At 41.6% G+C, this 15,173-nt stretch overlaps 1 protein-coding gene across 4 annotated transcripts in view; it reads right to left on the minus strand.

Moving 5' to 3' along the window:
* Window positions 1-3,703: 3,703 nt before the first annotated feature.
* The window catches only part of LOC147111259 (RNA-binding protein 5-like), a 51,474-nt gene continuing 40,004 nt past the window's right edge, over window positions 3,704-15,173 (minus strand). For all 4 annotated transcript variants that reach the window (XM_086001993.1, XM_086001992.1, XM_086001991.1 and 1 more), the window contains 6 exons: window positions 13,499-13,585; window positions 12,177-12,368; window positions 11,397-11,471; window positions 10,048-10,145; window positions 7,280-7,409; window positions 3,704-5,429 (listed from right to left, as the gene is read on the minus strand). In XM_086001993.1, the coding sequence (XP_085858119.1) occupies window positions 5,304-5,429; window positions 7,280-7,409; window positions 10,048-10,145; window positions 11,397-11,471; window positions 12,177-12,368; window positions 13,499-13,585 (708 nt within the window). In that variant the 3' untranslated portion in view covers window positions 3,704-5,303. The remainder of the gene's footprint in view (window positions 5,430-7,279; window positions 7,410-10,047; window positions 10,146-11,396; window positions 11,472-12,176; window positions 12,369-13,498; window positions 13,586-15,173) is intronic.

Below are 15,173 nucleotides of genomic sequence, written 5' to 3' on the forward strand. Positions count from 1 at the left end.
AGGGCAATGCGTTTGATAAAGTGCCACATAATAAGGCTTGCCAGCAAAGTTGAAGCCTGTGGAATAAAAGAGACAGCATGGATACAAAATTGGCTAAGTGACTAAATTGGTGGAAGCGGAGACACGCAATGCTTTCAAAAGGGAGACTGGATAGGCACTTGAGGGAATTAAACTTGCAGGGCTACGGGGATAGAACAGGGGAATGGGGCTGCTAGAGAGCCGGCACGGACTCGATGGGCCGAATGGCCTCCTTCTGTGCCATTATGACTCTATGACAGGAAACAGAGTATTGGTGAACGGTTGTTTTTCAGACTGAAGAAAGATATACAGTGGTGTTCCCCAGGGGTCAGTTTTAGGACCACTGCTTTTCTTGATATATATTAATGATTTGGACTTAGGTGTACTGGTTCAGCCACAACTGGAATATTGTGTCCAATTCTGGGCACCGCACTTTAGGAAGAATGTGAAGGCTTTGGAGAGGGTGCAGAAAACAACAACTTGTATTTATATAGCACCTTTATGTAGTAAAACATCCCAAGGTGCTTAACAGGAGTATTATAAAACTAAAAATTTGACACCGAGCCACAGGAGGAGAAATTAGGGCAGGTGACCAAAAGCTTGGTCAAAGAGGTAGGTTTTAAGGAGCATCTTAAAGGAGGAGAGAGGTAGTGAGGTAGAGATTTAGGCAGGGATTTCCAGAGCTTAGGCTTTAGGCAACAGAAGGCACAGCCACCAAAGGTTGAGCGATTATAATCAGGGATGCTCAAGAGGGCAGAATTAGAGGAGCGTAGATATCTTGAGGGGTTGTGGGGCTAGAGGAGATTAGAGAGTTTGCCGAATGCATTACCGGCACCCGGCTACCGACCATAGAGCACATATACCAGAGACGCTGTTTACGGAGGTCACGGACCATCATCAAAGACCCTACCCACCCCAGCCACAGTCTATTCGCCCTGTTACAGATGCATTCGCACCTGAACGACCAGATTTAGGAACAGCTTCTTTCCCAGGGCTGTCATCCTACTGAACTCCACAAATAAACTCTAAAGCCTGCACATCTGCCAATGCACTTTATTATGGTTATGTTTATGTTAATGTATTACAAGCCAAATGAATGTTGAATGTTTAAATGTCTTAATCTAAATGTACACTCTCAGGAGCCGCAAGCACATATACCAGAGACGCTGTTTACGGAGGTCACGGACCATCATCAAAGACCCTACCCACCCCAGCCACAGTCTATTCGCCCTGTTACAGATGCATTCGCACCTGAACGACCAGATTTAGGAACAGCTTCTTTCCCAGGGCTGTCATCCTACTGAACTCCACAAATAAACTCTAAAGCCTGCACATCTGCCAATGCACTTTATTATGGTTATGTTTATGTTAATATACTACAAGCCAAATGAATGTTGAATGTTTAAATGTCTTAATCTAAATGTACACTCTCAGGAGCCGCAAGCCTACATTTCGTTGTACTGCACTTGTGCACTAACACTGACAATAAAGTTGATTATGATTATGAGGGGCAAGGCCATGGAGGGATTTGAAAACAAGGATGAAAATTTTGATTTACAAGAATGGTTCTCGGGATGAGGGACTTCAGTTACGTGGAGAGGCTGGGGAGAGAAGGTTGAGAGATTTGATAGAGGTGTTCAAAATCATGAGGGGTCCAGAGTAGAGAAACTTCTCCCATTGGCAGAGGGGTCGAAAAGCAGACGACACAGATTTAAGGTGATTGACAGAAGATCCAAAGGCAACACGAGGAAAACCCTTTATACGCAAGTGGTTATGATCCTCACGGCCTTTGTGAAGCATCAAGGAATGTTTTTCAACGTTAAAGGTACTATATAAATGCAAGTTAAAGAAAGAAATATAAAAGCAAGTCTGTCTTTAAGTGCAAGTTATCATTATCACGAGTTTGGCCATGAAGCTCTGCAGCACTGAAAAGGAAAGCTGCACAATTCTTGTGGGAAGCCATCAAATTGAAGGCACTTTGTGACATCTGGTTGGTTGAGAATCATGTGGCTCTCCTCCTCCCCCAGTTCTTTGCCCACTTGCTGGTGGAAGGCTTCCTTTGCACAGACTCAGTTGGGCTGCATGTGTTCTCTCGCGGACAACGCTGCTCAGCAGAACTGCGCACGTGCGGTGCTGGCGGCAATTTGGCCCCAATCAGACCAGGTGCAAATAAACACGTTTAAAGGTGGAGTGGTTTCAAGCATTCATTAACTGTGCAGTGCTGTTGCGTTCGGCAAAAACGCTGCCATTCAGTTATTGATCCAATTGCGTGAGATGTGACCGCCTCCATTTTAGCGATTTGTTACGGCATGGAACAAAGATTTACATTTACATGGAATTTTACAGCACAGAAACAGGCCATTCAGCCCAACTGGTCTATGCCACTGCTATTGCTCCACATGAGCCTCCTCCCACCCTACCAGTATATCCTATTCCTTTCTCCCTGGTGTTTTATCTAGCTTCCTCTTAAATGCATGGCACTCATGTGGTTCCACATTCTCACCACTCTCTGGCTGAAGAAGTTTCTCCTGAATGCCCTAGTAGATTGCTAAGTGACTAGCTTACATTTAGTTTTGGATTCGCCCACAAGTGGAAGTACCTTCTCTACATCTACCCTATCAGAATTCTAAAGACTTGTCAGCCTTTTCTAAAGAGCCCCAGCCCATTCAGTCATTTATTTAACGCCTTTCACGATCACCAGACGGCCCAAAGTGCTTTACAGCCAATGAGGTATTTTTTTGAAGTGTGGTCACAGTTTTATAAAACATGACTCCTGCATTACAACAAACAGTAGTCACCACAGCATGCAGTGGTGCAAACCATTGGCTTTTATGGTGCCCAAAACCTAATTGTTGACAATGGCAATAGATTAAAACAATTCCAAAGATTATCTGCAGATGTTAGCTTAGCCTGAGGTGATTTTTGATGCATGCGTAGAAAGTGCCCTGTCCAACTATTGGTGGAATGCAGCTCGTCCTGAAAGGGCTCCTTGCTCTCAACAGAGCTCAGTGAATGCATTTATGGCTGTGCAATGAAAAACGATTTGAAATTACTTTTTCCATTTTCAGTCTAAAATTGTATTTCAAAACAAAATGTTCCACGAGGCACTGGAGAAGGTGCAAAAAAGATTTACAAAGATGATACCAGAATGGAGAGGTTATAACCATCAGGAAAGACTGAATTGGCTGGGGCTCTCTCCTCTCGAAAAGAGAAGACCTGATCGAGGTCTGTAAAATTATGAAGGGGGTTTGATAGGGCAGACAGAGAAACTAGGAACCCAAAACTAGGTGTCATAAATACAGTCACTAATAAATCCAATAAGGAATTCAGGAGAAACTTCTTTATTCCAGAGTGGTTAAAATTTGGAACTTGCGAGCACATGGAGTAGTTAATGCAAATAGCAAAGATGCATTTAAGGGGCAGCTAGATAAAGTACATAAGGGAGAAAGGCATAGAAGGTTATGGTGACAGGGTTAGATGAAATAGGGTGGGAGGAGACTGGTGTGGAGCATAAACTCCGGCACAGATCAGTTGGGGCAAACGGCCTGTTTGTGCAGTAAATTCTAATTAATTTAAAACATTTATTTGAAAAAAGGTCAGGTTTGTGTTTTTCCAGGTACAGGTAATACCTGCCCAAAGGGTCTCACCCCAAAATGTCAACCAATCCATTCAGCTGACAGACCTGTGAATTTGCAGAATTTTATTTCAGATTTTCAAACATTTACAAATTTAAGAAAAAGATTGAAGGTACAGTGAAGTTAATGTTCCATTCTTTTTTAAAATTCTATTTTAACTGAAAATTATTGCAGATCTACCATATGTATAAAGTCATGGTATACGAAATACTATATCCATACCAAATTCCCCCTTTAAAAATAAAAATAATTTCAGTGGTACAAAACAAGACAAAGACAAGCTATTTTTGGTCAGCTGAGTGCCTGATGATGTTTAAACCAGTCACCATGTTTAAGAGTCACTGAACCAAGCTACTGCAAAATCTACACCTGCAGTTAAGGGGTGTCGCTTCTCCCCACAAGAACACACCACACTTGGTTAAGTCCAGAAATCTTGGGCAAAGTTCAACACAGCTACAAGATCTTAAGTGTGCCAAGGCACAGTTGGAGTTTAACCAGTTAAATACACCAGAAATGTAAATACATCGTTACCCTTCTAACCACAGCATAGAGACGCCACATCCCACTGAATGCTGACTCCACCAATTGGATGTGCAGAAGCCTCAGCTGCAGATATTTGTTTGCAGAGGTGTAGGCAGCAAATTTAAAATTGAACATTTTCCAAATGGTGCCCCTATGTTCGCTGGCTCATACATTTCTAGTAAAGTCAGGGGGCGTACTCCCCATGAAAAGTTATCATTTTTAGATTAAAAAGGATGCATCAATTGTGAAATTAAAAAACAGAATGCAAGAATTACAGGAAACTTTCGTTTAACCGGAGGTTAAATGTCCAGAAAGCTCTATCTACCGGCAAAATTCAGGAGCCGTTTCCTCTAAGTTTTTTTTTTTTACTTCTCATTGCTTTTTTTTTCCCCCAGTCGTGGCTCCCAAGCGTCTAGCTGAAGCTGTTGCTTAGCTACAGAGACGCTTTTAAGCTGCGGCCGACTGTTTGTTGATTCACATGGAGCGGAGAAGCTCCGTATGTTTTAACATTAGCGCTGGTTTATACGGCAGTTTTGATGGGACGGCACCAGCTCGGTCCCGTCAGTGCCGGATACCAGAAAGTTTCCTGTAAGTGACATTTGGGTTTATCCATATTTAGCCGATGATCACTTCCCCACAGCACTCAAGATTAACTGCACAGACTGGCAAGTCCCACAAAACTATAGAAAATAGGTAATGTTCTATATTCACATTAAAAATTGAAATGTGCTTTACACAAAATAAAACCACTGCCGTCTCAGCTGCCCCGTCACATCTTCTCGATGCAATCCCTTGGGTCTTGTTTTGAATGGATTATCTATTATACAGTAACAGAAAGCCTTTGATCCTTAAGTTCTGAAAATTATATCCTTGTAAACTGCAAGCTGTCTACAAAGAAAAATACTTGGATTCTTTTCAAAATTTATTCTGCAAAAGGAAACAGTAGATACATTATTATACACTTGATAGACAATACAAAATGTACATTGTACATTTAACATAAATAAGATTTAACCAAAGCATCAAAAAAATTACATTTCCTACAGACAAATTGCACTGTTTACTTAAGTACATACCCAGTAGCAAAAATTAGGAAAAAGTATTTACATATTTACAACCACTCTCAATTTACTCCAGTTCATTAAATCTTGTAAACATAGCTTTTTTAACAGCGTCTTTGTAGGAATCTGAAGTAGTAACACCATACGAACTTCCTCGTATTCCCAAACCAGCACCCTTCATCCTCGTTTGAGCCTGAAATTAAAAATCAATTGTTACGACACTGAACTGTGTAGGGATCATGCTGGTTCAAGTGCTAAAATGTTCTCCATGCATTTTCCCATCCCCACCAAACAAAATGATGGTGCAGCATATTCCCAGCACTGATTGTTATGGAATTAATAATCAATATAGCTCCTGGGTTCATTCACCCAATAGAGACAGTTCAGTGGGATAGGTAGAACTACTGGCTTTCCCGACTCCCCAACCAGAACAAAAATTGATGCCTTATAAAAATCGACAGCTAGCATTGGTTAAGACTGCTTTCAGCTTCAGTCCCAATGCTTATACCAGGCCATATTTTGATTACAATTTTATGTCTGCATCATAGAAATGCAATAAAAGTTTAGTCAAACATCCACCAAAACTACAAGCAGAATCCTGGGTCTCCTTCCTCATGAACTAAACTGTAATTTGTACAGAAGTATCCAGTCACAATTACGTCTAGCAAGAATACATGTATTGAAATAAACTGTTACAAATGAAAAGGGACTAAACTACTTGATGTTTGACAAACGAGAATGCTTAGTGAAAAATAAACCCTTTTTGTGAAATCACACAATTATTTCACAGTAGTATCAAAGCAGGAAGTCAAGAATAAATTTTCCAGAATAAAAGTTTAGAAAACAACTGGCCCCAAAATTTAATTGCGCAAACAGGGCCATTTACTTGTAGTCATGGGTATTTTTTCCATTTATCTACATCTTTTTCTCTTTTCATCCCACCCCCTGCCCCAATCTTGAATCATTTTTTTGCAAGGTATGTTCTCAGAACATCTTGCGTAACCCAGGCTGATTCAGGCTATTGGCTCCCTGGCCTCTTCAAATGCCGCTCTTCACTTGGCAATGATGAGGAATGTAGTTAGTCTTCACTAAACTCCTCTTCACAATCAGGAACCTGCATATACCATTTCATTGAGCGGCATATTTTGTCGCATCAGTTGAAGATGATGCAGGAGAAACCAAGTGAGCAGATACCACAAGTATTTAAGTTATCAGTAATGAGTGGGTGCAGATAATATCCCATGCTCTATGCCTAACTCTACACAACACAAAGTAAAATCAAAATGAACTTTAATTGTAAATGGAACTATACTAATGCACTCATTTCAGTGGTTCTGATGACGGGACCTTGAAAAAACTTTACATCTATTCTCAAACCAGAACATTTCCAGGAAAAAAAACATTTTCAAGTTTCTTCCCTTACTCCTTTCTTGATGGTGGTGATTAATTATAATACAGTTCTACAAGCAACATTACGCCCCGTGCTGAGGCCTGGACAGCAAGCATCTTGTGACTCGATAGAAACATAGAAGATAGGAGCACGAGTAGGCCATTCGGCCCCTCGAGCCTGTTCCGCCATTCAATGAGATCATGGCTGATCATCCAAATTCAGTACCCTGTCCCTGCTTTCTCCCCATAGCCCTTGATCCCTTTAGCCTTAACAGATAGTGAGGGTATCATAGCTAACTTCTATCCCATCTTCATCAGAACACACTTCTGCTCGTGGTCCAGTGACCACATGCTTTGAAGTAGGAACTCTGAACTCTTGTACCCCTTTTTTGGCTCAGGATGTATAATTGTGACATTCCCAAAAATGCTACCCTGGCCAAGACTGGCTTTGTACCAGGGATCAATCCGAGAACTTTGCTGGCTTGTATGGCTTAAAATGGTGAATCTATTCACTGAGGGAGCAACAAAAGATTTTATTGGCATCAAGTCATTAACACCGAATCAGACAATCCCTCATAATAAATGTGAATTGCATCGACAAGTGACAAGACAGTTGAAAAATAGAGAATGGCAGATAAATATAAAACACCATACCTGTATCGGCGCTATAATACCTTGCTGATTTCGACCTAACCCAGAGCCTTCTTTCCAACCCATAGCCTGTAGCATCCGACTCCCAATATTGTCACTGTTAATACCATTTTTTGTTGGTTGCTCAAAGTCGCTGTTGTAACAGAAATATATTTTGATTTCGGATTGTGATTAAACATTCAGAAAACTCAATTACACTTATCTGTGCAATGGACAGTGCTGTCAGAAAGCAAGTGCGATTTGCCAATGAGAAAATTATGTTCATCGTGTAGCAGGATTTCCACACAATTTTTTTTAAAACCCTGTTCAGGAAACTCAATTTGATACCCGGGTAAGCGATTTGCCACAATACTTCCTACCATTAAAGATGCTCCAGGTACCAATCGGATCCAGAGCATTCCACAGCAATAATCTAACTTCACCTTAATCCGATCCAGTCTGGTGCCAGACCGAAATGAGTCAAAAGCAACAGCGTTTGCTGGCACAATGAGAAAATACATTGCTATTGTGTTGAGAAAATACATGTACTGCTACAGTTTGTGTCAAGGAGCAAACACCTTCAGGAAAGCAGAAAATTGGCAATGGAAAAATGGGAAGTACGATGTGTAGGGTCAGATTAATTCTTACCATCACGGGACCAAAGTTATTATCAATTAATATTAGATACAGGAAACTTTGGTTTATCCGGAGGTTGTATGTCCGGAATACTCGATCTAACGGCAAAAATCAGGAGCCGTTTTCTATAAGTTTTTTTTTAGTTCTCGTTCTTTTTTCCCCCCCCAGTCAGGCACTGCAAGGTCTGTAGCTATAGCAACAGCTTCAGCTAGAGACGCTTGCAGCTGCAGCCGACTCTTTAGAAGCTGTTGCTAAGCAACAGTGTTTGTTGTCAGATACGGAGATGAAAACCTCCGTATGCTTCAACATTAACTTTGTATGTCCGGCAGTTTTGATAGATTGGCAACACGCCGGTCCCGTCGGTGCCGGATATCACAAAGTTTCCTGTATCTGACAATTGATTGCATTGCTCCATGGAATATGATCACTTCCCAAGTTGCAACAGCAGATTTGCTGGGATAATGTCGGCAAGATTTCCTCATTGCACATCTGCTGGAAAAGGCTGCTGCAATTATTCGTCATTTAGATTAACAATGGGTTGCTTTTATTATGTTTCATAGGTTTAACAGCAGCAACTTACAATAGCAGTGAACTAGACGAGATCACAGGTTGGCTGGGTCGAATCAAAATTATTCAACTACGAACTCAACTAGTTTATGAGGGTCTTTTGTAGCTTTCATAAATCCCGTGGGCAAAAAAAAAGCCAAGAAATCTTAACACTTGAGAAATGCCAAATCAAGTTCAAATGTGTAACTTTTAGCAGTATTCCCTCCCTAAACCTCTCTAACTCGCTTTCCTCCATAAAACCTACCTCCTTCTGCCCTAATATCTCATGTGGCTCGGTGTCAAATAATGCCCATGAAGCACCTTGGGACGGTTTACTACGCTAATGTGCTATATAAATACAAGTTAGAGTCATAGAGTTATACAGCACAGGAAGAGGCCCTTCGGCCCATCGTGTCTGCGCCGGCCATCAAACCCTGTCTATTCTAATCCCATTTTCCAGCACTTGGTCCGTAGCCTTGTATGCTATGGCGTTTCAAGTGCTCATCTAAATGCTTCTTGAATGTTGTGAGGGTTCCTGCCTCTACCACCCTTTCAGGCAGTGAGTTCCAGATTCCAACCACCCTCTGGGTGAAAAAGTTTTTCCTCAAATCCCCTCTAAACCTCCTGCCCCTTACCTTGAAACTATGCCCCCTGGTTATTGACCCCTCTACTAAGGGAAAAGTTCCTATCTACCCCATCTATGCCCCTCAATTTTGTACACCTCAATCAGGTCCCCCCTCAGCCTTCTCTGCTCTAAGGAAAACAACTCCAGCCTGTCCAGTCTCCCTTCATAGCTGAAACGCTCCAGCCCAGGTAACATCCTGGTGAATCTCCTCTGCACCCTCTCCAAAGCAATCACATCCCCCCTATAGTGTTGCGACCAGAACTGCACACAGTATTCCAGCTGTGGCCTAACTAGCATTTTGTACAGCTCCATCATAACCTCCCTGCTCTTATATTCTATGCCTCGGCTAATGAAGGCAAGTTGTTGTTGTTGTTATTCAAAAGTGTATTTTAGCTTCAGTTGTTTGATATGGAGAAATCTGCTATGTCGAGTTTGGTCCCCCCTTTAGGTGTATCCCCATATTAAACTTGAGAGATTTTGGCCCAAACATCTTTGAATTATAAGTACGTTTTATTCAAAAGTTATTTTTTGCATTAAAAGATTCAAATTGTCCAGTAATTCAAATTAAGCAACTGAAGAATTATCAGGAGTGGACAGTACATCAACATGGGTTTCACTTCTGATACTATTCTCAGATTTAACTGTTGACTGCTTGCAGCTTCCTATTCAACTCGGCCCTGCTGCATTTTTTTCCCCTCACAACTCAGCTACATTCAAAAGACAGGCTTGCTTTGATATTTTAATACATTAGATGCAAAGCTAGGAAGAGTTCAGTTCAGAGGAACGGACAACAATTTAGAACTAAAATCCTGTCAGAAAATGTTCTGAAAGATAATAAACTGCTAAAAGGGTAACTGAGGACTCAGAATAGGGGAAAGAGAGTTCAGACTCTGGTCACAAGTTCATTTCTAGCTTTGATCGGGATCTGCTATAATTAGTTAGCTATTTTAAGACAATTGAGAACACGGACACTGATTGCACTTACATTACGGCAGCATTATTAAACCTCTTCCTCTTGGGCTCTGGAGGCTCCGGGATTCCATACTTTTCCCTCCTTTCTGCTGCCCTGTCTCTATACTTCATCTACAAGGGGGAAAAGGGAGTGATTAAAGGAATGTTATGGTACCAAGTCATTTAATGCTATTTTAAATGTTAAAATAAAGTAATTCAATACAAAGCTAATGGTTACAAAATCCCTCATGCATTAATTTGCAGTACTATCACACAAAACAGATTCTACCCTTTTCAGCTCCGAGATGTTTGGAATGACAAGCAACTCGGATCCAGTTACTGCAGTAACAACTTGTATTTATATAGCGCCTTTAGCGTAGTAAAACATCCCAAGGCGCCTCACAGGAACGTTAACAAATATTTGACAGCGCCAGAGATATTAGGACAGGTTGGCCGGAGAGGTAGGTTTTAAGGAGCGTCTTAAGGGAGAAGAGAGGCGCAGAGGGGTTTAGGGAGGGAATTTGAGAGCTTAGCCTAGTAGCTGAAGGCACGCTCGCCAACGGTGTGGCGATGGAAATTAGGGATACACAAGAGGCCAGAATTGGAGGAGCGCAGAGAATCTCAGAGGGTTGTAGGGCTGGAGGAAATTACAGAGATAGGGAGGGGCGAGGCCATGGAGGTATGAGACAAGGTTGCTGTACATCCTATGTAAGGTTGAGAATTTTAAATTTGAGGTGTTGCCAGCCAACGTAGGTCACCGAGCACAGTGATGGGTGAATGGTACTTGGTGCGAGTTAGGATATGGGCAGCAGAGTTTTGGATGAGGTGAAGTTTATGGAGGATGGAAGGCGAGAGGCTGGCCAAAGAGCATTGGAATAGGCGAGTCTGGAGGCAACAATGGCATGGACGAGGGTTTCAGCAGCCAATGAGTTGAAGCAGGGGCTGAGACGTGTCATATTATGATGGTGGAAGTAGGCAGTCTTGGTGACGGAGAGGATATGCGACGGAAGCTCAGTTCAGGGTCAAACAGGACGTAGGAGGTTGCGAACATTCTGATTCAGCTTCAGAAAGTGGCCAGGGAGGGGAATGAAGTATGTGGCGGGGATTACAGACAATGGTTTTGGTCTTCCTGATATTTAAATCGGATGAAATTTCTGCTCACCCGATACTGGATGTTGGACAAGCAGCGTGACAAATCAGAGGCAGTGGAGGGGCAAGAGAGGTGATGGTGAAGTAGAGCTGGGTGTCGTCAGCATACATGTAGAATCTGATGGGTTTTTGGATGCTGTCGCCAAGGGGCAGCATGTGGATGAGAAATAGGAGGGGCCATATCACTTACCACAAGCTCTTCACTTTTGTTGCTTAGATTATAAGTGAATTTACCTCATTTTCTGTTTTTTCTAACGCCTCGAGTTCTCGGTCAGACATTCGCGACCTTCTACGGATCTCTAAATTTTGCTGTAAATGTAAACAGAGTGTAGTTATGACTAAGATATTTAAAAACCAGCTGCAATATGAACATTATTGCTCTCATTCTAAGTCCTTACAGACCATTCTCACCAGAGATGGAAGGCAAGCCTAAATGTTATTTTAATTAGATTTGTTGGAACTAGCAGCGAAGAAACCGACTTCCCAGCAATGTGTACTGGATTTGAACTGAAAGGAAAGCTTTGTAAATCTACTGAACCACCTAATTGCTACAGGGTACATACAAGAATAACTAGTTTTGTCGATGGCTTACATTTTGCGTAGACTTTAAGCCTATGGCTTCACACCGTTGCAAATTTAAAGTTGCAGACAGACAACCCATTGCAGGATTCTCTGCATCTTGATTTCTCCCCTCGCCTCTCAAACCATCCCTGAAGAATATAACCGTTTCCCTTTATCCTTTGGTCTCAGTTTCATTTCAATGTATCTTTTCAGATGTTTATCAGAGTGGTGCATGATTTTTCATCATAGACCAAAGGATCAGCTTTGATTAACTCAAGTAAAATTATTGTAATAGACTCAGTATCAAGGTGGCACAATGAAGACCGAGATCAAGAAATATTGAGATGGGAATTCAGCCAACGAAGGTATTGCTGCTGCTTTATGTTTTGTCGCATGGATACACACTGCACTTTCACATGATTTTACAAAGACTATTAGTGTTACTGTAGTTACCCTGTGCAGGTCAGAGAGTTGCTGATGCCGAGTAAGTGCCTCTCTGTTGGGAAACTGTCTTCTGCACAGCAGACAGGCTATTTTGCTCCAATCTGTCAGCTTTTCTTCAAGGTCTTGAATTGTCTCTTGCTCTTCGTCATCACTCTCTCCACTGTATGATGCCACAAGTCCCTGCAGCGGACTTGACTTTCTCTACAAGATAGATAGCAAGGTTCGGTTTTAAAAGATGCACATTTCTGGCGAAGGAGTTTCACCTTTTCAGTGAAACCTCCATTACTCACTGAGCGGATCATAAAACTGGCAAGATAAATCGAGTGCCCCCGAATTATGGCTTTACACACAAGCGCACAGAAACTACACCAGGCATGGAAATGAAGACAAGAACGATAGAAAAGTACTATGTAATGTTCATCAAGAAAAAGAGGCTGAAGTAGAAACAATGAAAGAAACATTATGTAGTTTCCATGTCTCACTCGAGGCTTTCTCCAACAAAATGTCTGGTGGATAATTGAAGTGTCAACCGGTTCAGTTCCAGTGTACACAAAACCTGATCCAGCAGAAGCTGCTCTAGAGATCACTCCAAACTCTCAATTGCATAAGCCAAAATGACTGTTTTGTTAATCAAATCCCCTTGCACTTAAAAAAAAAAAAAAAAAAATTAAAAAAAAAAATGACTTTCTTTAACTTTGGCATATAATTTCACTCTTAAGGTTTTGTATACTCCCCACATGCAACGAGAAAGTGGAATTGGTTTTAATCGCTCATGTGGAGGTTACTGGTCAAAAGAATCTCAAACAAAATGAGAAAGCTATCACTGCAGTATGCCAAGATATACAAAGGAAAAATAATGATCTTTCAAACTGCTGCTTTATACAATTTCCTTTCCAGTTCTACCCCCCCCGTCGCAATCTCAAATTTCAACTGGCTTCAAATGCATCAGCTAGACACATCAGAGTGGTGCATGGTTTATCATGACAAACCAAAGAGGTCAGTTTTCATTGTCAATAGTGCACACTGGATAAAAACCTTTCCATGCAGGTCGGTCACCGAGCTGCAGGATGAAGCCCGCTGTTCTCCACACTGTGTTGACATTTCTGATACCTCGCCATGACCAAGGAAAGGCCATGTTCACCATCACAGAAAGAATGAAAACCAGAGTGAAGTTCCCTGCTCCAAACAAATGCACCACTAAGCAGTGCCTATAGACTGCCAATACTAGAGGGCTGTGAGAAGTTCTTTAACCAGTCACCTCAGATAAATGGAAACTTGAGGAATAAAAAGGAGAAAAACAAAATTGAGGCTTGAAAGGAAGATATCCAAACCTTTAATGGACTTTCATCATCATCTCGTAGTTGTTCCACTAGGCCGCTGAAAGGTTCAAGTACCATTGGCTGCCGTTCTATCATCCCCTGCAACAGATGCATTTAATATCAGTTAAACTATTGTAGCTTCAAAGAAAGCAGAGTACAGGAAACTTTCGATTAACCGGCCCCTAAATAACCGGAACGCTCTATCCACCGGCAAAATTCAGGAGTCGGTTCAGGTAACTTTTTTTTTTACTGTGTTACTTTTTTTACTCCATTTGTTGCTGTGCAAGGGTGTAGCTGAAGCTGTTGCTAAGCTACAGAGACGCTTGCAACTTGTGCCGATTGTTTTGAAGCTGTTGCAGGGTTTGTTGCTGGGTTTGTTGCTTTATACGGAGCTCTGAGCTCCGTATCTTTTACTATAGTGTTCAGTTATCCAGAATTGATGATGAACCGGCAACGCGTCGGTCCCGTCCGTGCCGGATAGCAGAAAGTTTCCTGTATTTGTGGAGAGGGGACTGAAGACAGGAACTACGGACATTCTAGAACAGAATCTGTGTGCAAAAAAGTTTAGACCTTCAGGCCTTGTACTGCAAGCTGTAGTACTTGACATCAGCCACTAGAGACCCTCAGTGGACTGCAAAGAATTGCACAGAAATTACAACAGGCCATTTCTCCTACTCTCAAACCTAAATCGCTCACATTTAACCTTATTTATGTTCCCTCATTTTAGATCCCTCAACCAATGAAAATCTGTTTCTATCTATGGTTACATCTCTCCGTAATTTTAAAACGCCTCTATCAAATCGCCCGTAATGTCTTCTGTTCTAGACAGTTTTTCCCATAACAGGCAACATCCAAGTGAATCTATACTGCATTCTCTCCATTGTTTCAACATTCTTCCTATAGTGCGGAGCCCAAAATGGCACACAGTCCTCCAACTGTACTAAGATTTTATATAGATTCACTATTGCATCTCAAATTTTATATTCTATACATCTTGCTGTAAAACAAAGTATTCCATTATCTTTTTATGGCCTTATCCACGAGGTACTGCTTTTAATGACTTGTGAACCTGAATCCTCAAATCACTCTGTTCTTCCACATCATCAAGCCTTACCCCATTCTAAGTATAATTGCTATCTTGTTATATAAATGAAAATGCAGCACCTCACATTTACCTAAATTGAACTACATTTATCACTTGTTTGCCCATTCCAGCCGTCTTAACATCCATCCCCTTGCCGCTTCCTTTGGTCTTCAGTATTAGTTACTATGCCTCCTATTTACCATCTTCAAATCTGGACGCCGCTGCCTCTAGATCAACACCCAAATCATTGACGCACAGAGTGAACAGAAGCAGTCCCAGACAAGAACCTTGTGGGACACCCCTACCAACACTGCAAATTTTACCACCCTTTCCCTAATTCCATACCCCTTAATATTCTCCTATATGGTACCTTGTCAAAGGCTTTCCGAAAGTCAACACACCCATCCACCATATCTATTAGCTCCTCAAAGAACTATTGGGCCTCTCGAGCACGACTGCCCTGTCTGACTTGTGCACTAACAATGACAATAAAAGTTGATTTGATTTGATTTGAAATCAGTGTTGGCCGCTTCTAACTATTTTCTCTTCATCTGAATCATTAGTACATTCATCTTTAGCATCTATGGTTGGGGAAATTTTGTA

The sequence above is a fragment of the Somniosus microcephalus genome, chromosome 11, assembly GCF_052327205.1.
Source record: "Somniosus microcephalus isolate GS21.2 chromosome 11, FLI_Smic_1.0, whole genome shotgun sequence".
Lineage (NCBI taxonomy): Eukaryota > Metazoa > Chordata > Chondrichthyes > Squaliformes > Somniosidae > Somniosus > Somniosus microcephalus.